General features: G+C 42.0%; 1 protein-coding gene across 6 annotated transcripts in view; it reads left to right on the top strand.

Annotated features, from left to right (window-relative positions):
• Positions 1-26,125, top strand: part of PPFIBP1 (PPFIB scaffold protein 1) — a 239,860-nt gene that overhangs the window by 149,960 nt on the left and 63,775 nt on the right. For all 6 annotated transcript variants that reach the window (XM_027770947.1, XM_027770944.1, XM_014587177.2 and 3 more), the window contains 3 exons: positions 4,701-4,793; positions 9,657-9,862; positions 23,655-23,741. In XM_027770947.1, coding sequence (XP_027626748.1) covers positions 4,730-4,793; positions 9,657-9,862; positions 23,655-23,741 — 357 coding nt within the window. In that variant the 5' untranslated portion in view covers positions 4,701-4,729. The remainder of the gene's footprint in view (positions 1-4,700; positions 4,794-9,656; positions 9,863-23,654; positions 23,742-26,125) is intronic.

The following is a 26,125-nucleotide window of genomic DNA, read 5'->3' as shown; positions in this document are numbered from 1 at the left end:
TTAACTTTATTATTATTATTTTTTAAAATTTGACCAGAGAGAGAAAGAGGGAAAGTGAGAAAGCATACCTGCAGGTCTAGGATTCGAACTATGGTTGGCCATGAGAGAGTTCAGTGTGTTAACTACCACACCTCCTGCCAACCCTGCTTTTAAACTTTATTAAAAGGTCTTATTGAATTTACTGGAGACTTACTTTTTAATTTACTGTGACATTGTGTAGATACGTACATAATGTGCATATATTGCTTTAGTTTATGTTGACAACTGTATGTCCATCCATTATGTGAATATACCATAGTTTATCCTCTCTCATATTAATGTATATTTAAGTTGTTTCCATATTTTTGTTCTTACAGAGTCCTTCAGTAAATGTTTGTGATCATTCTTTGTTATGTACCTTGGAGTAAATATTGCTGTATTAAAAATATGTATGAATATTTAATTTTGATGATAATGCCACATTGTTTTGAAGTGGTTAAACCATTTTACACTCTTCCCACCATTAATAGGAGTTTCTGTGAATATATAGCCCTTTTTATTTTTTTCTAAGAGAGATTTTTACTATAGGATGCATGTGCTCGCCAGAAAGACAGAGAGAGACAGAGAGATAGAGAGAAAGAAATCACCCCCCAGGGGGGATGGCCATGCCACAGTCCCTTCTCCTCCTTTCACCTCTTGGGATTTGGGGCATGTACACACATGCACCCTGCATGAGTTTTAAGCTGCAGGGTCTTGGTCTTGAACCATGGTCAACCAAATGGGAGTCTGGTGACTTAACCATTACATCTGCTGGTAACATAAACCCATATCCTTAAAGTACTTGGTACCAGTTTTGTTGTCCCCTCCCCCCTCCCTCTTTTTTTTTTTTTTTTTTTTTTTTTTTTTACCTAAGTGAGTAAGTATAAAACTGTGTCACATTGTTTTAAATCCCTTAATTATTGATGATATTGAGCATTTTTTCACATTTTTGTTAATTGAAAGTATTTCTTCTTTTAAAGTATCTGTTCACTTTGTAAGAATTCTACACTTGGATTACCACTGAACTAAACCATTTGTATTTAACGCCTTTTTCATTTATTACAGATATCTTTGGCCTTTGAATCTGTCACTGTTTCATGACCACCTATTTAACTGCAACCTCTATAAATCCTGGACCCTCCTACCCTTCTGCATTTTTTCCCCTCTTGGCCATATTGTATATGAGGGAGCTTTAAAAAAGTTTGTGAAAAAATAGAATTAAAATATGCATTTATTTCTGGTACAAATAAATTTAAATCCATGCTTTTTTTTTTTTTTTGGAGAGGTTTTCGCTATAGGGCTTGTGTGCTCGCCAGAAAGACAGAGAGAGACAGAGAGACAGAAAGTGAGAAATCACCCCCTGGAAGGGGATGGCCACGCCACAATCCCTTCTCCTCCATTCTCCTCTCTGGATCTTCGGCACGCGCCCAGCGTGAGTTTAAGCCACTGGGTCTGGGACTTGAACCACGGTTGACTACATGGGAGTCCAGCTAACTAATGGTCCCAGTAGTTTTTTTTTGTTTTTTTTTTTATAATACATATTTTCCAAAGTTTTTGAAGATCCTTCCTATGTATTTCTTATTGTGATTATTGTCTTCTCTTTATTATAACACACAGGCTACTACATGATATAGAGATTGAGAGTAAGCATTTATAAACATTCATTGCAATTTAATATTGTCATATTTTTATTATTTCAAACAAAGGATTGGTCTCTAAGGAATTGGCTGTTTTTTGTTTGTTTGTTTGTTTTTTAACATAGGTTTTTGCAATAGGGCACATGTACTTGCCTAAGAGAAAAAGAGAGAAGGCAAGAAATCACTTTCCCAGGGCGATGGCCACTCTACAGTCCCTTCTCTAGGAATTTTGGGCACACATTCATGTGCGCCCAGTGTGAGTTTTAAGCTGCCAGGTCCTGGACTCAGACCACAGTCAGCTACATGGGAGTCCAGCAATGCAACCATTACACTGTCTGCTGGTCCCAGGAATTGGACATTTTTAAAGAAACTGGTTCTTCACTGCTCTAAAAATCATGATTTAGGCTGTTTCCTACCTCCATGTCTCAGGTTTTGAAAGGCTCCTAGAACAGAATAGAGAAGAAATAAATAGCTACCTGTCATACTTGAAGAAGTATTCATGTTCTACACAATATAGCTAGCAGTGACATATATTTGATTTTCTAATTTAGTAAGGTGGTAAGCATGTTTTTCTAATGTGAACGCTCCTTTGCTTTATTGATAGTCCCATGATTATAGCAGGGTCCGGCATATTTCTCTTTGTTTTATGTGCACGCATATAGTTGTGTATAAATAAAACTTTTAAAACAAAAGAGAATGTAAACCACTTATAGGGTCGTTGGGTTTTCCTATGCAAAAATGTGCCTTGACTTTTTTGAAGGCCCAATAATTACATAAAAGTTGACTTAGTCCTGTATGCTGTCGATTTTATTTTGAGTTTTCCAACCTGAAATGTAGCATAAATGTGTGCTTCTCCTTCACCCATGTACCAGCTGAGGGTGCAAGTCAATTTTTTATACTCCCAATCTTTATAACCTAGCTTGTCAATTCCTTGGTTTTGGTGTGATGATAAACATAATATCTTGAATATTTTCATATCTTGAGTATTTCCACATTCCAAAATGGTAGTAATATTTTATGCCTTCTGAAGTGAATAAAGCTCTAGAAAATTTTTAGATAAAACTACTGTAAAGGGCTGGCCCATAGCACAGTGAGCAAGCATTGTGGGTAGGGAGCCAGATTCCCTCATAGGCTCTTGTTCGAATCCAAGCCAGATACATGTGCATGTGTGCCCCGAGTCTTGGTGAGATGGAAAAACAGAGAAGAGATTGCAGTGTGACCACATCCTGGGGACAGGAGTTTGGGGGGTGATGGTGGTCCTTTTCATCTCTCTGGCAAGTGCATGTACTTTCTGGCAATTATTATTTAAAAAAACCAAATAGCCTATCCAATTAAATTAATACTTCACAACCAGGATATGACATTTTGTTAGATTGAATGCATAGTAGAGAACTGATCCACAAAGCTGATACTGGAACTATAAATAAATATATCGTGAAAATAAAGTGGTTAGTGAGGTCTGGCTGCTTGGAAACAGAGGGCAAAGGCTTCTGGCGAACAGCATGCCCTTTAGTTCCCAGGTATTTGCTGTACCGCAGATCTACCAATAGCAAGAGCCTTGGAGAATCCGCATGGGTGCTTATTCTGGTACCCGAAATATGTTAATTCATGTTGAAAATCGTAACCTTAACTTTTTCCTGTAAATGACCAAATTTTTTATAAGCATAATCTCATATATTTGAACAGGTAAAGCAGTGGGTAGACTGTGACACAATTTCAGCATAAACCTATCTTTCAGATAGGACCAGATAAACAAGTCAATATTATCATGGACCTCAGACAAGCCTAGGTTAATAACTGATCTTTGCTATGTTTATGAGCTCTGTTTTTATGCAAAAATCAAACTTATTCAATCCCCACTTATAATATAGAGGTGAATTGATCCATTTTATAGGCTTGTTATCATGATTAAGGGTAATGGATGGCTTACGTATTATAAATGTTTAGGGACACTGTAGGCTCTGAATACATGATGGTAATTGTTACTTTATCATATACCGATATACTAGTGGTGTGTGTTAAAAGGGGACCTTCCGAAAGTTCATGGAAAAATGTAACTAAAGTATAAATTGATTTGGTGTGAAAAAGTGTGAAATCCATATATAATTTTATTATAATGAAATTGTCCATGGGGGCTGGCAGGTGGCATGGTGGTTAGGAGCGCTAGACTCCCACATGGCTGACCATGGTTTAAGTCCTGGACCTGGTGGCTTCCTTACTTTCCCTCTCTCTCTCACTCTGTCCCTCTCTGGTCAAATTAAAATGAATAAAAATTTTTTTTAAGTTAAATAAAATAATCTTTTTAAAAAGTTTAAAATTGTCCACGAATTAAAAAAAGATTTATTTAATTTTATTTATTGTGATTATTATTATTATTTAAAATTTTCTCTAGGGCATATGTGCTCGGGGGAGAGAGAGAGAGGGGAAGTGAGAAAGCAAGCCACCAGGTTCAAGACTTGAACCAAGGTCGGCCCTGTGGGAGTTCAGTGCCTTCGCCCCTGAACCACCTACTGGCCCCTTCCATGAACTTTATTTTAAAGCCTTCCTTACTATGTGCTAGTGAACCCTTGAACAGATCTTATGATAAACCCTTATATAGAAAGAAATTTAAAAAGGAAAAAAAAAAAAGGCAAAACAAGATGAAAGACTGAATGGAACTAGTGTGAAGAGAAAGATGTCTTGCCTGTCCAGCCCCCTTCCTAGCCCTCGGCCAGGTTCCATAGCTATCTCCAGTGCCCTTCAGAGAGTCCTAGAGCTCTAAGGAGTGTGACACAGAACCCATTCTACTGGATTTTACAACTCTGAGTGCAAAACTGAAGCGTCTGTATGTGCTGACACAGGTAGAGCTTGTGGCCTTGCACTACAGTAGACAGTTGTCCACTGCCTGTTAAATGATTCACTAAATCCATGTCCAGTATTTCTGAAATGCTGTCTCCATGTTTGACTGCTGCATGGAGTTATTTGAAATTGAATTAGTAAGTGCACTATCAAGCATGTGCCATTTAAAGGACACAATGATAACATCAGTATTTTTTTCAACTCTAGGTTGGAATTTGGTCTTGATCAATAAGAAAATGATGAGTGATGCAAGTGACATGTTGGCCGCGGCGCTGGAGCAGATGGATGGTATCATAGCAGGTAATCTGCACCCTCTGAAAGACGGGATCGTGACAATTATTCTGCTCTTCGGGTTTTTCGTTACTGTTCTCTTCTTACCTTTTCACCTTCTTATTTTCATTTATTGACTCCCTGTAATGCCTTTAGGTCTTGTAGTTTCATCTTTGTTCCTCTTCTCTATTTTCTGCCCACATTATTTTCAAATTTTATCTAAAATGTCAAAAATTCCAACTCCATCTTTTTGTTTGTTTGTTTTTTGAGAGGTTTTTGCTATAGGGCGCATGCACTCACCAGAAAGGCAGAGAGAGACATAGAGACAGAAAGCGAGAAATCACCCCCAGTGGGGATGGCCACACCGCAATCCCTTCTCCTCCATTCTCCTCTTGGGATCTCAGGCACACACGCACACGGGCCCACCGTGAGTTTAAGCCACCAGGTCCGGGACTTGAACTGTGGTGGACTACGTGGGAGTCCAGTGACATAGCCATTATGCCAACTGCTGGCCCCAAAAAAGTCCAACTCCATCTTAAGATTTCCGAGCAAGGATAAAGTATCTATATCTCAGGTGGTTTTGATGTCAGTAGTCTGTGGACTAAACTTTGATAGACATTCCTTTAACCAATACCCATGAGTGTTCTAATCTTTTCCCTCGAACTCAACATTCACCTTCCACAATGACACGTTTACAGTCATGAATAACAATGTTTTAGTCAACAGTGGGCTAGAAGGCATAGACAACTGTGGCCCTATAAGAAGTGTGTAGGCTATACACATAGCCTAGGTGTGTAGCCTATAGCCTAGTGTGCTACACCATCTCGACTCAAGTAAGTACGCGCTGATGTTCATGCAATGCTGATCTAGAGGCCCATTTCCCAGAACGTCTCCACGTCATTAAAGCGACTCATGACTACGTTTACTTTCCCTGTTCTTTGCTAAACTTCAGGGCCATGTTGCTAGCCACCATCCAGATATCTTCCCCTGAAATATCCTTAGGCACATTAGTGTCATTCAAAATACCGAACTCACCATGATTCCTTTGGAAGTTCCTTTTGTTCCGAGTTCTATCCTGGTTCATTTTGTAACTCTCCATACAAAGTTTCTTAGATCAGATTTAAGGTAATTCTAGACACCGTTCTCCCTCCTGTATTCCTTTTAATCAAATTCTATCAATTCGTCTCCATACCAGATTCTGCCTTCTCTTTTTACCCTCCCTAAAACCTGTCCTGTCTGTGCTACCACTATCTTCGTAGGTCTGAGTAACCCCACTTGATGTCCGAGACTATTGCTTTCCTGTTCCAGTCCATCTTTCTCTCCACTACCAGTATCTCCTTGTTTTTCTTTTTTTTTGGGGGGGGAGGGGAGAGGTTTTTGCTGTAGAGCGTGTGCACTCTCCAGAAAGACAGACATAGAGAGCAGAAAGCGAGAAATCACTCCCCAGGGGGGATGGCCACGCCACAATCCATTCTCCTCCATTCTCTTCTCGGGATCTTGGGCATGCACGCACACGTGCCCGACATGAGTTTAAGCCACCAGGTCTGAGACTCGAACCATATCGACTCCAGCGACATAGCCATTACACCAACTGCTGGTCCCGACCAGTATCTCCTCTTTAAAGTGCCGATTTTATCATATTGCTCTTGTCAAGAATCTTCAACCACTGTACTGTGAAAGCAGAGCAAGGCAGGAGATCACCACCTCCTGGCTTTCTCACTGTGGCAGAGAGGCCTGGCTAGGAGGTGACCCCTCTGTGCTTCTTCATGGTCTCCAGGAGTGGTGGCTACCTACTGTCTAAAGCCACATTATGATATTTTTGTCTCACAAGGATACTTCTATGTGTTTAGAAACCCATTACCGTGAGGAGAGGGTTGAATATGGGTTTGAGTGAGGCTGTCACTCACTGAATGGCCAGGGTCAGGGGACGCATGGACTCGACCACTCCTGGTTCTAGTTGTCCCAACCCCAACTGCTTATCCTTTCTGGTCATGAATTTGACCCTACTCTGTTTTGTCGTTCTAAATATTTTCCTGTTTAAGAGGTTTTTTCCTTCCCGAGGAAGTGGCATACCATAGTTTATTATTTGTCCTGGAGATCTGACTTTAGTTTGGCATCTTTTGTAGATTTAGATCCTATTTAGTTTGTTAAATATCATCTTCAAAGATTTATTGGCAAGTTCCAATTTGTCTAGAGAAGGTGAACATGGAGGTAAAGAGTTTATCAACCAAACGTGATTAGGAACTGGTAAAGTTTAATGTAGAAAAGTATATTCTTTCTCAGGACATGATATATGCTTTCAAATAGTTGAAGGACTGTTAAGTGGAAAGAAGACAGGGCTTTCTTTGTTATAATTTCAAAAAACATAACTAAAACTAATTCTAGGCTCTTGCTAGAGCTTATAAGCATACATTCTTAGAAAAACTCTACTTGAGGGACCAGCAGTTGGCGTAATGGCTATGTCACCAGACCCCCATGTAGTCGACCATAGACTGAGTCCCAGACCCGGTGGCTTAGACTCACGCTGGGTGCGTGCGTGTGTGTGTGTGTGTGTGCCCAGAATCCCAAGAGGAGAATGGAGGTAAAGGGATTACGGCGTGCCCATCCTTCCTGGGGGATGATTTCTCGCTTTCTGTCTCTCTTTCTGGCTAGCACCAGCGTCCTATTAGCAAATTCCCTCCCCCCAAAAAAGACTCTACTTGAGAGAAATGATATTTCTGGAATAGGAATGGAAAGATTTACATTTTATATATTCCATTGGATGAATGCATTTGTTTCCTTTTTTAAAAAGAATTATTTTATTTAACTTTATTTATTTATTTATTTATTATTATTATTGTTTTTCAGTTTGATTAGACAGAGAGAGAGGGGGAAAGTGGGAAAACAAGCCCCCAGGTCCAGGATTCATACCGTAGTTGACCATGTGGGAGTCCAGAGCCTTTAACCGCCATGCCACCTGCTAACCCCAAGACCATTTGTTTCTTAGTCCTACTAAGACTTTAGGTCCAACATTAGAGTTATGAAAAAAAGTAGCGATTGCCCAGGTCCTACCTCCTACTGAGTCAGTGAGGAATTTTGTTGGTAGCACCTGGTTTTATGTTTTCAAATTATTGTTGATAGTTCAGCTGAAGTAGAGAGGAGAGAAGCAGAAATGAGTACAAGTATTTGGGGAATTTTCCCAAATAGATGCCTCATCCATATACCCGCCTTGTTTTGTGAAGGAGACTTAACAGAATGGAGGGCTGTTGGGGGCATATGTACCTTTATCATCAGGTGATCTTGATGCTTAAGACTGCTGGTATGAGATATAGCCTGCCTAGATTGTAACGTTCTTTTATTCTTCCATCCTCTGGCATCTTCTCCTCAATCCAGATATTTCTTTTCTTTTAAAGAATTATTTTATTTAACTGTATGTATGTATTTAAATTTGACCAGAGAGAGACAGAGTAAATAAGGGGGGGGGGGCAGAGTGTGAGAAAGTGAGCTGCCAGGCCTAGGACTCAATCCATGGTTGACCACGTGGGATTTCAGCACCCTTAACCACCACACCCCCTGCTGGTCCCGCGATTCATATATTTCTGAGTAGGTTCTCATCTCGGCCTTCCTGATGGAGTTCCAGAGGGAATTGATTCCAAGGGTTTTGCAAGCATTTCGCACTGGATCTAGCCTATCGACAGTGATGGTTCTTATAGTTTGGTAATTTGGGTTCAAATCATTTGACACCCAGTAATTAGGAAGATCAGCAGAATGGACTACTGAAAGACAGTTCTCCTTACCATTGTTAAAACTGGTCATTTGAGAAGAGATTCACACACTGGTTTGTGGGTGTTGTCTAATTGTAGCCCTCCAACTTACAAGGAGATAGCCTAAAAATCATAGTTATTGGTATCTGACAGACCAGAAAAAAAAAAAAATCAAAGCAGTGAAGAGGTACATGTCATTGCTTTCAGAATGGGCTGTGGGTCAGTTGTGTGAACTTAAGTACCTGTAGTAGAAAACAAGAATGGCTAATATGTTTTTGAAAGCTGATGTTAACAAGAGCACTTTTTGTTAGACTGTAAATAAAATCATGGGGGAAAATGTTTATTCACACGTGCCTACACATGCCTATCCAAGTGCATATGTGATTCACAGAACTTCAGAGATTAAATTCTGACATGTTAACTAGGAGCTGGCCTCTTACTTTTGAAATTAGGCTATATTGGGACCAGCAGATGGCATAACAGTTCTGTCACTGGACTCCCATGTAATCGACTGCAGTTTGAGTCCTGGACCCAGTGGTTTAAAACTCATGCCGTACGTGTGTGTGCACACATGCCCAAAATCCCGAGAGGAGAATGGAGAAGGGATTGCAGTATGGCCATCCCCCCAGGAGTGATTTCTCTCTTTCCATTTCTCTGTCTGGTGAGTGCATGTGCTTTACAGCAAAAATCTCTCTAAAATATTTTTTAAATAACAATAATAATAATAAAGAGGCTATGCAATTTCCACCTCAGTGTGTAACTCCTTTTCTGGGAATTTGAAGACTTTGTGATCTCTAAAAGTTTGTATTTGGGGGGATGCATGGCTCTGCCTTAGCTGATCTGCTGCCACCTTAGCACTGCTTCCAGAAGGCCGGCACACCTCACACCATAGTCCACCACACTCTCTTTCTGTACCATCCAGTAGGCCATCTTACCAGGTGTTGAAGCATAGCACTCCCCATCAATGATATGATTTTCATTTTTAGATCAGATAACCATAAATTAGAGAGATTTACATGGCTAAGTTATTATCTTTTTCCTGTTCCTGGTTTTGATTATTCCTCACTGTGACATGACTGGGTTCACCCCCTCTGTTGTAGCGCTTTATCTAACATGAAACCCACTGCTCTCTCTGCTTTTTTTAACCTAGGTTCTAAGGCCCTGGAATATTCCAATGGGATTTTCGATTGCCAGTCTCCCACCTCTCCGTTCATGGGAAGCTTGCGAGCATTGCACCTTGTGGAAGACCTGCGTGGATTGTTGGAGATGATGGACACCGATGAGAAGGAAGGCTTGAGGTGCCAGATTCCAGATTCAACAGCAGAAACGCTCATCGAGTGGCTCCAGAGTCAAATGGTAGAGAGACGTCTGCATGCTACAAATCTGTGCTGTGAATCCTTTGCTTCTCTGTAGACTGGCTGATTAGAACAAGAAAAAACTGTTAAGGCCACAGATGTTCCCTGATTTTACTCCTCAGGATAGTCTAATTCCCTTTTAACATAAGAGTAACTTTACTTTGATTTTTGAATTGTCAGTGGTGCACATGCTTAAAGCATCTCCCAGTGGGGCATGGTCACACTGTAGTCCTTTTTCTTCTGTTTCTTTTTTTTTTTTTTTTTTTGGAGAGATTTTCACTGTAGGGCGTGTGCGCTCGCCAGACAGACAGAGAGAGACATAGAGACAGAAAGCGAGAAATCACCCCCCAGGGGGGATGGTCACACCGCAATCCCTTCTCCTCCATTCTCCTCTCGGGATCTTGGGCACGCATGCACATGCGCCCGGCATGAGTTTTAAGCCACCGGGTCCGGGACACGAACTGCGGTCGACTACGTGGGAGTCCAGCGACATAGCCATTACACTAAGTGCTGGTTCCCGTTTTTCTTCTGTTTCTTCATCTCATCAGGATTTGGGCACAAATGTGCATAAAATGGCTTTCCATGGTCTTAGGCTGGGATTTGAATCATAGGTGGCCATGTGGGATCAGCTTTTATTTTTTAAGAATTAGAGAAAGTGGGAACCAGCAGTTAGCGTAATGGCTATGTCGCTGGGCTCCCACGTAGTCGACCGCGGTTCGCGTCTTGGACCCGGTGGCTTAAAACTCACGCCGGGCGCGTGTGCGTGCGTGCCCAAGATCCCGAGAGGAGAATGGAGGAGAAGGGATTGCGGTGTGACCATCCCCCCTGGGGGGTGATTTCTCGCTTTCTGTCTCTATGTCTCTCTCTGTCTGTCTGGCGAGCGCATGCGCCCTATAGCGAAAACCTCTCAAAAAAAAAAAAAAAGAGAAATAGCGAAAGTGAGAAAGCAAGCCACCAGGTCTGGAACTTGAACCACGGTTGGCTGTGTGGAAGTCCAGCACCCTTAACCACCACGCCATCTGCTGGCCCCTGGTATCAGCTTTTTGTGTACAGTGCTTAATCATTGCACTGTGGGGTTAGCCCAGGGATAGCTTCTTTTTTTTTTTTTTTGGAGAGATTTTCACTGTAGGGCGCGTGCGCTCGCCAGACAGACAGAGAGAGACATGGAGACAGAAAGCGAGAAATCACCCCCCAGGGGGGATGGGCACGCACGCACACGCGCCCGGCGTGAGTTTTAAGCCACCGGGTCCGGGACACGAACCGCGGTCGACTACGTGGGAGTCCAGAGACATAGCCATTACGCTAACTGCTGGTTCCCGGGATAGCTTCTTTTAAAGTGCTATTCATGTACATTTTATGAGTACCGACAGTTTACCTGAAGAAAATGGACTATTTGTGAATGACCTACCGTGGTTTAGAACAAGTAGTCCCATAAAGGAAAGAGCCTGAACATGGTATTACAGATACTTTCTCTGTAATAGATACGTTCACTGTAAAAGACCCAATAGCAGTTTTAAATGGAAACGGTAATGAATAGACATTTCAAAAAGCAGCAGAGGTTTATAGTGGTATTTGACATGAAGTGCCATCTAGTGGTATGTAGCAGTCATTTCAATTCTTCAGTCAAATTGTGGAGTTGAGCTTCAAATGGTAATGAGGCTTCTTTCTAGGCAGCCTTCCCAAAAATTGACACAATGGCAAATAGCATGGTGTAATATGTATCAGACACATACAGTCTGAAGAATGTCACAAAAACAGATTTTTTTTTCCTGTTTTTGTTTTCCTTATAGAGTGTATATGCTCACCTCAGAGAGAGAAAGAGAGTGAGAAATCACTCCTCAGTGGGGATGGTTATACCACAATCCCTTCTCTTCCATTCTCCTCTCAGGATTTTGGGCACACACATGCCCAGAGTAAATTTCAAGCTGCTAAGTCCGGGACTTGAACCATATAGCCGGCCATGTGGGATCCTGTGCCTTAGCCAGCACAATACCTGTTGGCCCACAAAAACAGATTCAAAGGAGAAGATAGGAAAGGTGATATTTTGTCAGTACTTAAAGGATATTCGATTTTCAGTAAGAAGCATTTACTACACTTATATGAGTTCATTGTGTTTATATGAAAGTTGTATGAGAGACTCAAGATCTATTTTTAGATCTGTAGCAGAAATACAAGCTGCTTGCTCTGGAAACCTTACCAGTACTACAGCTAAAACATTTTTCATGTGATGTGACACAAATACTAGCTCTCCCAACCAGTTCTGTTCAGAGTGAGCTCGTGTCCCCATCCCAGCTCCTCTCTGCTTCTGCGTACAAATAGTGCCACCCCCCCTTTCACTGGTAACACAGCCACACGACCTTGGTGATGGGAGACACCTGCTTTTCTACATGCACCATGCCTTATTATTGTGCTTCGTATTTGCTCTGTAAATTTCTCCTCCAGAGCTTTGACAGACCAGGTTTGTTGATTTCTTTGGGGATTGTGCCCTTCTCCAAAATTATGTGTTTTCTAGTATATTCCTTCGTCTACTTCTACTTCCTGTCTTACCCTTTCTTTACTCCCTCTTGTTCTGATCATTCAGCGCATAGTGAGGAAGGAATTTACTATTGGCTAGGGTCCAGAGGCCACCAGTGCCAACCATTGCTTAAGAGAACCTGGGACTGAAGTTTTGACTTGTGTCCAAAACATTTCCATGAATATGTTAATCCTCTATTCTCTGAAGGTATTCCTGGGAATGATAAAAAGGGGTGATGATCGTATCTTAATATCAATTAGATCATGTCGTTCACCACTTTTTCATAAACTGCCAAATGTGTCGTCTAGGAAGATGAAAGCCAAAGTGCTCATGCAGGTTGTGAGGCCTTGCAGAATTTACTCCCCTTTGCTTTCTGACCTCCTCCCTCACTACATCTGCCCCTTTTCACTCCATTCCAGGCACACTGACTTATTCCCAGAGTCTCAGACATGCAGGGATATTGGCCTCAGGGCCTTCGTACCAGCTGGTTCTAGAAATCTGGTCTCTTTCCCCTGATATCTGCATGGCTAGCTCCTCCACACTGTTATTTATTCAGAAGTCTTGATTTCATTGAGTCCTTCCTCACTCTCCTCATCTGAAATTATACACATTCATTCTTGTATTACATCTCCCTGCTTTATTTTTTTCTTAGCATTCACCACTTTCTTGTGTACTATTTGTTAGGTTTGTAGCTCTTCTTTTCTATTATAGCTTTGCAACTGGAATGTAAGCTTTATGAATAAGACATTTTCCTTCATTTTAAAAAACAATACCCACTGTATATCTGGTGCCTAGGATGATACTGACATACGTCAGGTGGTCAGGAATTATATCTGCTATGTGTGATGGTCTGTGAATGATAAAGGGGCATACACGTGTGAGTAAACTAAATGTTTTCAGTGTATTCCTTGGATAGAATTTGGTTTGTGTTTTTGGTGGTTTTCTACCAACATTTGACACTTTAAACTTGAGAATGCCACAGAATGACAGCTACTTTACAAAACTTTGGAAGACAGTTTTCATCCTAAAAAAACAGTAACAAAATAAGCTAGACGTGGGTCTAGAGAGAGAGGGTTTTTGTTGTTACTGAACTTATTTACATCTATTAGATATTTGTTTTTCATCTCAATCCCAAAACTTCCATATGAGCTTGTTTTATCTCAAGTACACAGAGATTGGAAGAATTAAAGAAGAAAAATGACAGCGTGCAAAAGCCAAAGTGAAAAGAGGAACGTGGGAATGGCGCTGGGATAACAGGAGCAGGCACCACACACCCACCATGGTAGACTCTACTTGTAGAACTAAAGGACATTTGAGCCAGCATTGAGAATCAGCAATTGTAAGCAAGAGTTTTATGCTTACAGTTGAACGATTTGCTGCTAATACTGTATTTCTCCTATCTAGTAGTTCAGAAGTTGAGATATGTCATATTTTAAAATGAGAATAAATATCTAAGATTGTTCCTTCTTTTCCTTTCTTCTCCTTCCCTTCCTTTATTCCTTCCTTTTTCATTCATAAGCCATTCGATCTATAATAGAATAGTCAGCTTCCTAGAGAAAGTAGAAGGGTGATTGCCAATGGAAGGGGGAATGGGGAGGTAATTAATACAAGGTTTCAGTTTTGCAGGATGAAAAGATGGTTGATGGTGATGACTGCAAAACAGTGTGAACGTCCTTCATACCATTCAGCTGTACACTCAAAAATATTAGGTTGTGGGGAAAGGGCATGATGTGCTTTTCTGTGTTTTTCTATGCAAAGATATGTCATAATTTTCCAGACAACCCAGTCATTAGATGCTAAATTTTACATATATATCTTATCACAATGAAATATTTTAAAACTAATAGTGTAATAAAAATTGATGGCATCTTAGAATTGAAGGAACACAGAACCCTAGTAAATTCGATTGTACACAGGGAAGTCACTTACATGACAAATAAGGCAGGTCCTGGTCAAAGCAGCGAATGATAAAAAACAACTGGACTGGGAACCAGCAGTTAGCGTAATGGCTATGTCGCTGGACTCCCACGTAGTCGACCGCGGTTCGTGTCCCGGACCTGGTGGCTTAAAACTCACGCCGGGCGCGTGTGCGTGCGTGCCCAAGATCCCGAGAGGAGAATGGAGGAGAAGGGATTGCGGCGTGACCATCCCCCCTGGGGGGTGATTTCTCGCTTTCTGTCTCTATGTCTCTCTCTGTCTGGCGAGCACACGCGCCCTACAGTGAAAATCTCTCAAAAACAAACAAACAAAAAAAAAAAAAAACAACTGGACTGTTCTGTAAGCGGTTACAGATGCAGGCGCTGAAGACTGCAGACCTGAATGTTAATGTTACCTCTGACCCTTAGAAGCTAGTAAGATTCTGGAGAAATTTCTTAAGCTCTGTGTCTGTTTTCTCATCTGTAAATGGGGGTGATGGTTTCCACCCCACGAGATTATGAGGATCCCATGAGATAATATATGCTTGGCGTTTATCAGTGGGCCTGGGAGATAACTGGTCAAAAAGGTAATACCAAGAGTAGATTCTAGAGAATAGGAGGGAAATGTTTAACAGGATCTCTTTACAATAAGGGAAAGAAGATCATGTATAGTTACTAAGGGAGGTAGGTTACAAATTACTCAGGCATAGTTTTTTTCTTGTGACCAAAAGAATATAGACATTTCTCAAACTGTGGAGAACCTTCTACGATATTGTAGAAAAACTCATTAATGGTACCAATTACACCATTAAGGTTTCACTCATGTTTAATAATGGCCAACTTGAGAGTACTTTTAAGATTGATACTAACCTTTTTGTTAGTGCAACTGGTTGCTTACAGTTCTAATGTCTGTTTTGCCGAGGTCAGGGAAGTGCCCTGGTTTTCTGTAACAGGTAGGCTATTTCTTCACTCCTAGTTGCTGCTGCCAGTTTATTTGTTATATACGATTAGAAACTGGATAAGAGAGAAGAAAATAGCTTTACTAGTACCCTGTTAACAGTTAAGGGTCATTAAATCTATCCACAAAAATGAATTTGTTTTATTAGTGTAACTATAGGCTTCTAAAAATGAATAAATGTCTTCTATGATTCAGAAGGTTGTTTAAACAAAAAGAAAAAAAAGACTAGCAAATATGACCTTCGTTCACTTACTAAGGCAGAATTTTGTTTTGATTGCAAAATGCTACCATTCATATGTGCTTTATCAAAGTCCAGATTTAAGACGACAGATAGAGAACTATGTCTGATTATTTGAGGCAAGCAAGTCATTTTTGTTTACTTTGAGTCCAACTTGATGAGCTGCCCTAGAACATTTTTATGATTGTTTTTCTACTAGAAGAAACCAAGGATTGTGACCTTGACCCACATCCATAAGATATGAGGAAATGAAATCCCAAAAGTATCTGATTATCCGGCAGTTTTAATTATGATGCGATCTCAAAGTCAACGGAGGTTGCAAGTACAATTTTCTACAAAGCAAGCGAAGCCATCAATGGTATTAACTCCAAAGCAGGTGCCATAATTCATGAAATAAGTGGAGTGAATGGGAGACATGATGCTGTCTTGTGAAATCATCTCAATACACTTGTATCATTTCTATATTTACATGATTGATTTATTCCAGTTGTGCGTTTTTCAGAGTTTCTATAAAAATAAAAATACTCATCATTTAAAGTTCAACCACAGGATGAGTTGTGTCCAGGACTGCTGACTGTTCTCCCCGAGACCCTGCTCCGAGCCACGCAGTCCATCCCAGCCCCCTCCCACCGTCCTGGTGCCCCTGCTGCTCTCTGACCAGCTTCTCTTTCATGTGTGTCTCCAGGGGATGTTTGTTCAGGCCTTGGCAAACAAGGTACATCTGAACGCTGTGTCCCATATGTGGTCACAATTATCTGAGGTATGCAGCATCTCACGAGACAGTCTAGATAAAATTAAAGCAGTTTCTCCTTGGGCCTGCGATAAACTGTGAAAAGTGTCCACAGATTTGTCCAGAAAAATAAATGAACTAGGTTGGCAGAATTCTCAGTTGAGAGAGTCCAGTGCAGATAGGTGAAAGGTGTACTTTCAGTAGAGTCCCGGACTACTGCTATTTGTTAGGATTCATAGAAAGAGATTTCTGTGTTCCTTCATGAAAGTGTGTTAAGGACAAAGAGGTTGGCTCAGCTGTGATGGTGCAGGCAGTAGGGTGCTGCGATGTGATACTGAAGACATGGGGGGTGGGGCTGGCATTTGGACCCTGGGTTGACTTGAACACACTGGGTATGCCCCTGATCCTGGGAGGCTAGAGGGAGATTTGGAGTATGGCAAGACCCTGTTGAGAGGACCTGTCTCTCTCTCTCTTTTTTTTTGGGGGGGGGGGGAGAGGTTTTTACTATAGGGCACATGCACTCATCAGAGAGACAGAGAGGCAGAAAGAGAGAAATCACCCCCCAGGGGATGGCCACACTGCAATCCCTTCTTCTCCATTCTCTTGGAATCTTGGGCAGGCATGCACACATGCCCAGCATGAGTTTAAGCAACCGGGTCGGAGACTCGAACCATGGTAGACTACACGGGAGTCCAGTGACATAGCCATTACGCCAACTGCTGGTCCTTTTCACTCTTTCTTATCAAAGAAAGAGATGGGAAGGGGAGAGAAGGGGAGGGGAGAGAAGGAAAAGAAAGAAGGAAACTTAAAAAAAAAAAAAAAAAAAGATAAGTGACATAAAGACCAGAAAAATAGGAACAGACAATAGGGACTTTTTTCTCAATCTGTTGTCATCCTTCATGAATTAAAAAGAGATTATTTTGCTTGGTCTTTATATCTTGTCACATAGCTGGTTTTCAACAAATGAATGGTGCTCAGTAAATGAATGATGGCTGATTGAATGAATATGCTACTGCATTAGAACAGGAATGAGGGCTTATCTTCTGGGACCTTCTTTTCTCTATCCTTCTATAGATCAAGGGGCTTCAGGGCACACCTGTGATAACATATGTTCAGTATGGCCCCCTCTCTTCACTGTAGAAACGTTGGCGTACATGGCGGTATGCATGAAAGTGAGGAGAAGGGGATAGAACCCATTTTTCCTACTCAAGCAAAGTGTCTAGAAGAATCCGTTGGGAGATTTAAGGGAATCTCTCTCTCACTCTGTTTTGGCCATGGTTACACAAATTCGAAGGGGCTGGGTCTGCTTGAACGATATAATGAGATACTGTCTCTATATTGGCAATAGCTGTTTTGGTAATGGCGGACCTAACTGCTCAGACAGAGGAAGGCACTTGGTAACTCTGCTGTTCTAGCCAGCATCTCAGATGCAGTGAGACTTCTGGAATAGTAGACCTTAGAGACTGGCCACCTGCTGTGATCTCGCTCACTCCAGAGCACTGTACTTTTTGCTCCAGATGGCTGTTTATTGAGAAAGATGCTTTCTGTTACTTGAAAACAAACACTGAGAAAATGAAAGCCCACATGCTTTCATTTCCTCAGATCTGGTGAGAGGACAGGGCAGCCAGGCACTCTGCTAAGTGGCCTGATCTCTAGAGCTGTGTTCTTGGAGTCTGATGGCGGTATGAGATGCCATATTGGGATGTCAGACCCAAAGGCAGTATGGTTACTGTAGCCATGGCTGAAGGGGTCAGGGTTATCTCAGGCTCCCCTCCTGATGGGGTGTGGTGGAGAGCAGGTGTGCAGTAACTGTGTGCACGCAGTGGTAGGGACACAGTGCTGCTTAGAACACAGCACCCTCGTAGGGATTTCTCTTGGTACGTAGAGATGACATTTAGTGAAAGGAGAGTTGGGAACTGGGCCGAGCGTTTTTCTTTCGTGATACTGAATATTTAAACTTAGGGTTATAAAATCAAGACTGATTGTTTAAAGCTAGTTTTTAAAGTAAGTATATTCAGGGCCTGCCCCATAGCCTGGTGGTTAAGGGAGGCCGGATTTCACATGGCCAACCGAGGGTAGATTCCTGGCCTCGGCAGTTTGTAAAACACACTGGGCGTGTGTGTGTGTGTGTGCCCCCAGATCTCAACAGGATGGAGAAGTGAGGAGAAGGGATTATTGGGTGACCACCCCCCCATCGGGGGCATACTTTCTGTCCCCTCTCTGTCTCTCAAGTTTGTACACCCTCTGTCAGTTAAAAAATAATAAGCGGAACTTGTGTGTTTGTGTGTATGTGACAGTACTAGTCCAACTATTTCTTAACGTTTGTGGCAGTAGAGTGGGACCAGCTTTCTTTTCCCATTTTAATTTAGCTCCATTACCCCCACCATTCTGATTTGGGAATGTTGCATTCCAAATGAGTTTCTGAACTGTAAAATAAGTAAATTGTGGTAAACCACTGTGTGTGTGTGTGTGTGTGTTGGTTTGGGATTTAGAAGAACAATAGAGTTCAGGAAAGAACACAAAGATGAAGGTTGGGAAAAGAGGGAAGATGCCTGTGGACTAATGCAAACCAAGAAAACATGAAAGGAAAATGTAACTCGACACTTTAAAAATAGTAAGCAAAAGACTTTCTCCTGCAGGGCCAACAGGTGGTGTGGTGGTTAAGGACGCTGGACTCCCACATGGCTGACCGTGGTTCGAGTCCTGGAGCTGTTGGCCACATGGCTGACCATGGTTCAAGTCCTGGACCTGGCGACTTCCTTTCTCACTTTCTCTTGCTCTTACTCGCTCTGTCCTTCTCTGGTAAAATTTTAAAAATAAATGGGTAAATAAATAAAGTTAAATAAAATAATTATTTTTAAAAAAGACTCCCTCCTGCTATGAATTAATAGCTATTGAAATTGAGTGATGGTTTCCTAGGGTTTCATCATACTCACTAGTCTCTCTAATTTTACATATACCTGAGATTTTCTATAAGAAAATATTTATTTTTTTTTTTTTAATGGAGGCACAGAAGTGGAGGGAACAGATTGCAGCACGACCATGCCTCATTGGAGGTGCTTTCTTTTTCTGGGAGTGCATATACCCTCTGGCATTTTTTTTCTTTTCAATAGAGGCACAAAGGCAAGAGAAGAACATTTACTCCATCTTTATGCTTGATTGGGTGTTAGTAATACTTGACAAGTAAAGGAAAGTTAATATAAAAGAGGAGCTTTTACTTCGATGGTGAAGGGCAAGGTAGACAGTGCTCTAATGTCAGGTGTGGCGCCTGCCATGTGAGTTCAGGTGTTTGTATTCCCAGGTGAGATTCCTGGGTACCTGTAGCATTTATGACTGTATGAGGAATAGGCTTTTTAGATACTTTACCCTCCATCATGCCAGGAAAACCTAGGGAATGCTGTAAATTTCTTAGTATGGTCAAAGTGCCAGTGTTATAGGGGAGCTGCTCCCCCACTCTGACCTTCCTCACGCTGTTGGTTGGATCCTGTACTACTGAAGTCCTCAGGCTGATTCCAATTTAACTTGATTGAATGGTCAATAAGGGATTGTACCATGAGATAATATAGAAAGGTGGCCAGCCAAGTGCGGTGGTGGTTAAGGTGGCTAGATTTCACTTGCTCAATTGCACAGTTCAAGCCCTGGACCTGGTGGCTTGAAAAACATGCTGGGCATGCATATGTGTATACCCAAAATCTTGAGAGAAGAGTGGAGGAGATGGGATTGCAATGCAGTCTTCTCCCCAGGGTGTGATTTCCCACTTTGCGCCTCTCTCTCTCTCTCTATCTCTGTCTTTACAGTGAGTTTACATGCCCCAGAGCAGATCTTTTTTTAAATGTAGAAAGGATTATTTTAAAGGAATCTCTAGAATTTTGAATAAAGTAACAGTCTAGTCCTCAGTGCTTTGGAAGTCAAAATGACTCTACAAGAGTTGATACTAAAATACATTCTTAATTACGTGCTCAGGATTGTGTAAGTGTCATGGAAGAATCTAAAGGAATGTAGGAGAGTTTTGCACTAAGACATTATGAGGAAAAGTAAGTGACCGGTTCACATAAAAATCACCAGTGTGTGAGAGAGCGTGTTATGTAAGGGGGAGGTTCTCAGTGATCTGGTCCGCAGAGCATGGGAACTGGAGGGAGATTAGTGACAATGAAGGTATTTACCAGATGGATTTACCTCCACCAATCTTAAGGCAAGTGTAATAAAATTGGCAAAAATACAAATGAACGTGTGTGGGTAGACCAGTCTTTACCTACTCGAATAAGTTAACTCAGGTGTGCATCTGTTCTGTTGATGGCTCTTAAATGTTCCTCTGTGATCATCCCATAGGGACTTTTCATTAATTTTTTAGAGAGATTTGTTTGCTATAGCATGTGTGCGCTTGCCAGAGAGACAGAAAGTGAGAAATCACCCCCCCCATACCCCAAAGGGGATGGCCATGCCATAGTCCCTTCTCTTCCAGTCTCCTCTCAGGATCTTGGGCATATATGCATTTCATGCCTGGTGTGAGTTTTAAGCCAGCGGGTCTGGGACTTGAACCTCAGTTAACTACGTGGGAGTCCAGCGATAGAACCATTATGCCATCTGCTGGTCCCCTCATAGTGTCTTTTAATAAAGAAATATATGAGACTATCCTTGAGCATTATGAGTGTTTGTAAATATCAGTGAAGTACTGAGAAACATAGTATGCTCATTTTGAGGCTGTTTTTAGTATTTGTCTTTATTTGGGGATAATTTTGGAGAACGGTCTTGGAACATTTCATTTCCTGTCACATGCAGTAGCTTGAGAGGAAATACTATTCATCTTGGATATAATTTCTTCCGATTTTTTTATCAGAAAAGAGGTAGGTTTTACTTCTTGTCCACTCTGAACAGAAAGCATTTCTTTCTACCTAATGACATTTATCCGTTTCTAAAACACTGCTTGTGTGAGTTTTTAAAAACAGATGCCTTTTTCTTTCTTTTTTTTTTTTTTTTTCTTTTTTAAGGTTTTGCCATAGGGTATGTGTACTGGCTGGGGGGGGTGGGGGAGGAGACACAGTGAGAGGGAAAGTGGGAAGTCACTCCTGGGGGGATGGCCAATGGATGTCACAATCCATTCCCCACCTGGGATTTTGGGCGCACATGCCCACTGCCTGGCATGGTTTTTAAGCTGCTGGGTCCAGGACTCAAACTATAGTCAGCCATGTGAGAGTACAGTGCCACAACCACTACACCACTCGCTGAACCAAAAACAGATGTCTTTTGATGTTCATAATCAAAATGAAGAATTTAAAGCTGTGTATGGCCTGTCTGGGAACTTTCTTAAATCAACAACATGGATTACATGTCCTGGCTCTTTTCCCCAAAAATTGTTCTCAACAAGTTATGTAAATTTCATTTTTGTGATATTCTCTAGGGAAGGAAGTGGTCTAGGTTACTCCATCAGACTCTCATAATACTTGTCATTTAATTCAGTAAATGACGAACAGAATTATGCTGTGGTATTTGTGCAGGTCTGTGATCAAACAGCTGATAGTTAAAGTTTTACTCACTCTCCATATGCATTGCATACTTTCTGAAGTAGATTCTGATTTTGTGGCCTCTTGGGGCTATATCCAGTGTGCCTAAGTTTTTTGATGAAACATCTTGAAGGCTTTTTTTGTTGTTAAGGCCTTGTTTTCCCTCCCCGCCCCCCCCCCTTCCCAATGCATGACTTTTGTTATTTCCAGAATCGAAACGGGGAGCTGCATTAATTGCAAACGAAGAACAATAGTATCAGTTAATTCTAGGAAAATGATAGGTGCCTCATCAGATGTACCCTGGGCAGTAAGAATACAGTTGTGTTGTTGTTGTTGTTTTGTAGCTCTAAATCTGAAGGTGTTATTTGCTTTTTCTGTTGAACTCTGAATGACCCCATGTAACTTTTTGGGATTCCAGTTGGCTTTTTTTCTGTGGTATTTTGAATGAGGAATCGGGAAATTCTACTGGGATTGTATGTTATGTGGTTATGAATGATTTCAGTGAGATCGTGAGAGGCATAGCACGTATACTGCCTTTCAAAATGACGTTGTTTTCCGCTCTCTTTGAGCCTTTTCATCTGTCTCTTTAATGACTTGCTGTAGGACAGCTGGGGGAAAGTCTGAATTTCCTTTCTCAACCTACTCTTCCCTTGGTATTTATATCTTGCACAAATGTACCCAAATCAGGTTTTAAAAGAGAAGGGGAGAGAGGGAGCACCAGTATGTGCAGACCACTGAGCCACAGACTTCAAGAGGCTGCAAGAGGATACTAGTTTACAGGCTCTTCCAGGGATGTGGACAGGCAAGCTCACAGGAAGTTAGTGACTTCAAGGCATACTAGTCAGGGCTACCAGGGGGAGTTATTGTGGACTGAGCGTTTAAGCTCTCAAGAGATGAGGGAAAAAAAAAAAAAAAAAAAAAAACTTCAAAGGCTCAAGGCTTCAAAGAGTCAGAGAAGATCGTCCTTTGATTCGGAGGTCTGAGTGGGCAGGAAGAAGCCTGTGGTGTGCTGTCTCCCATTTAAAGGCAGACACTTACTGTCCTGGATGTAGAACTTCGGAGGGCGTGGGGCTGGGAGGGGAGCACAGAGGGGCTTCACAGGTCCTAACTGCTGTTCACACACAGAAGGAGTGACACTGAGCATTCAGGGGACGTGGGTGTTGCACCTGACCACAGTCACAAAGCTTTGACCACCCCAGGGTGTACTTCTGCTGTCAGTGAAATATTCTTCAGGGCCAGCTAGGTGCCATGGGGGTTGAGGCAGCTGGATCCCACATGACCAACTGTACAATTCGAGTCCCAGACCAGGCGTGTGTGTGTGCGTGCCCAAGATCCCAAGAGGAAAATGGAGGAGAAGGGATTGCGGCGTGGCCATCCCCCCTGGGGGGTGATTTCTCGCTTTCTGTCTCTCTGTCTCTCTCTGTCTGGTGAATGCACGCACCGTATAACAAAAACCTCTTCAAAAATAAAAGAAATCATTCAGTTTGATTAAAAAAAAATGTCCGAATACCTAATTTGACTACCTTATCTCTTTTGAAAAAAATGAATTCTAGTATTTTCCATGAATGGTAGTGACAGCTGTGCTGAATTTAATTTAACTCCTTACATTAAAAGCATAGGACCAGCAGATGGCATCATGGTTACGGCACTGGACTCCCACATAGTTGACCACAGTTTGAGTCCCAGACCTGACGGCTTAAAACTCATACCAGACAAGTGTGCATGCATGCCAAGATCCCGAGAGGAGAATGGAGGAGAAGGGATTGCTGCATGGCCATCCCCCCTGGGGGGTCATTTCTTGCTTTCTATCTCTCTGTCTCTTGGGCAAGTACACACTCCCTATAGCAGAAATCTCTGTAAAAAATATAATTTTCATACCCATAATATATCAGTCTTAAAGAGGGCCAGCTTCACCCATATTGTTTCTTTTTTTAGGCAAATGGACACCTACCTGGGAACGGAGATGTGTATCAAGAAAGACTGGCACGTTTAGAAAATGATAAAGAATCCCTTGTTCTTCAGGCAAGTGATTTTTTAAAAAATCTGCTAGAAGGTACGTACATTTGACAGAGAGAGAGAGGAGGACAGTGAGAAAGCACCCCCATCCATGGAGAATAGTCACACCACAGTCCCTTCTCCTCCACCTCTCCCTTCTTTTGGGATTTTGGGTACATATGTGCACACACGCCCCCATTGTGTTTCTCAAGCCATTGAGTCCAGGACTCGAACTGTGCAGTTGGCCATATAGGATCCAGCCATCCTAACCACTGCACCATGGGCTGCCCCAGGCAAGTGATTTTTTTTTTTTTTTGAGAGGTTTTTGCTACAGGACACATGCGCTCACCAGAAAGAGAGAGACAGAGAGACAGAAAGTGAGAAATCACCCCCCCAGGGGAGATGGCCATGCTGCAATCCCTTCTCCTTTATTCTCCTCTCGGGATCTTGGGCATGCACGCACGTGCCTAGCGTGAATTTAAGCAACCAGGTCTGGGGTTTGAACCACAGTCAGCTATGTAGGAGTCCAGTGACACAGCCATTACGTCATCTGCTGGTCTTGGCAAGTGATTTTTAAATGTTGATCTTTTCTCAAGACTGTTTTAAATTAAGATGGCAACTTGAGATGCCTGCAGCAATCAGACTGCTAATAGAAGTAAGTGTGGTTGGCCATCTGTACCCAACAGGGAGTGGAGAGGCCTGTGGAGAATGAGGCTTTCCACCCTAGACTAGAGGGAACAGCCTTGATCAGCCCTGGCTTTTCAAGAACTAGTCTGAGTATAGACATAGCATCATCAGATCTGATTTTCTGACCCCACCCGTCATCTTATCTGTTCTGATTTTTTAAAGTTTAGTTTAATATATACCAGAAATTCAGATGTACGGTTATCTCTAGTATAAAATCTGAACATATATACATTTCTGAATCTGAATGTTCATATTTAATTTTTGATTTTTTAAAATGTTATCATGGATCAAACAAAATATAACAGTAAATGAGGTCCTGCTTGTGGGCTAAATTTGAATTTTGTATGTATGTGTGTTTATGCATATGTGTGTATATATGTATGTGTGTGTGTGTGTGTGTGTGTGTGTAAAATGCCACAGCATGTGAGAGCACCTGACAGTGTGAAAATCCACGAGAGGGCCTGAGAGCACATGTGTGTGAGAGTATTCATTCATTACCTCCTAATGTGGCCTGGTCATATCGCAATTCTTCTTCCTCCTGTTCACCACTGTCAAGATCCTGGGCATGCAAGATTCCAGCTGACATGTGTTCATGGTGCCAGGAGTGGGACTCAGCTGTGGTCAGCTATGTGGGATCTGGCTTCTTCTGCTCTGTGTTTAACCACTGCTCTGTGGGGCCAGCCCTGCTTCTTTATAAAGAAGTTTTTGCCATAAGGCACATGCATTCACTGGAAAGATAAATAGAGACAGAGAGAAAGAAAGCAAGAAGTCACCCCCTGGGGGGATGGTCACATTGCAATCTTTTCTCTTCTATTCTCCTCTTGGGATTTTGGGCGGGCACACACATGTGCCCAGTGCGAACTTTAAGCCACCGCATCTAGACTTAAACCTCAGTTGACTGCGAGGGAGTCCAGCAATGTAACTTACACCATCTGCTGGGCCCGGCAGATATTTTTACTTTGGTATTTTGAGCTAAACAAATTGAAGTATATTTCCCAGCCTGGGGTCATTGAGCAAAAGCTCAGATTTTCAGTGAGCACTGAGGATGAAGGATTGACTTCCAGCTCCTTGTGCACCTTGGAGTGTGTTGAGGTCTGCCTGGCCTTCCCCTCCCCCCACTGCCAGAGGGCACGTACACTCAATGAGAGACAGAGGGAGAAGGAGAAAGGACTCAGTAGGGCATGGTTAAGCCATAACCCCTTCCCCTCCATGTCTCCATCCTCTTGGAATCATGAGCATATGAGCACTCACACATGTACCTGATCACAGGCCGCCAAGGCTGGGATTCGAACTGCTCAGGTGCCCCTTAGCCACTGGGTCATAAAGCTGGCCCTGTCTGTACCCACATTTGAACACGTCTGTGATCCATGTGAGTCAGAAAGATCTCATGGAATTTGAATTGCCTGAATTTTTTCCATATTTTTTGAGGTATCAGATTGAATAGACCTTTATTATTTATTTCAAACGTTAGCTTCATCTCTTCTCTTAACTTCTAGTGCTCTCTCCTCCTCCCCCCAAAAGAAGAATAATTTGTGTATGTTTTCTCTCATATGGTTGAAATTCTCTTAACCTAGAAAATATTATACGTGCATCCCCAATCAGCATTAATTTTCTCCAGAATTGAATATGAGTCTTCAGATCCAAAAGCGATATAGGAATATGAAGGGCTATTGTTCCCTTGGTAATTCTCAAATTTTTATTGCAGTTATATGAGAGGATGTTCA

The sequence above is a fragment of the Tupaia chinensis genome, unplaced genomic scaffold (assembly GCF_000334495.1).
Source record: "Tupaia chinensis unplaced genomic scaffold, TupChi_1.0 Scaffold000028_1, whole genome shotgun sequence".
NCBI lineage: Eukaryota > Metazoa > Chordata > Mammalia > Scandentia > Tupaiidae > Tupaia > Tupaia belangeri.
The sequence above is the reverse complement of the archived record's forward strand: the minus strand, read 5'-3'. Positions and strand labels throughout refer to the sequence as shown.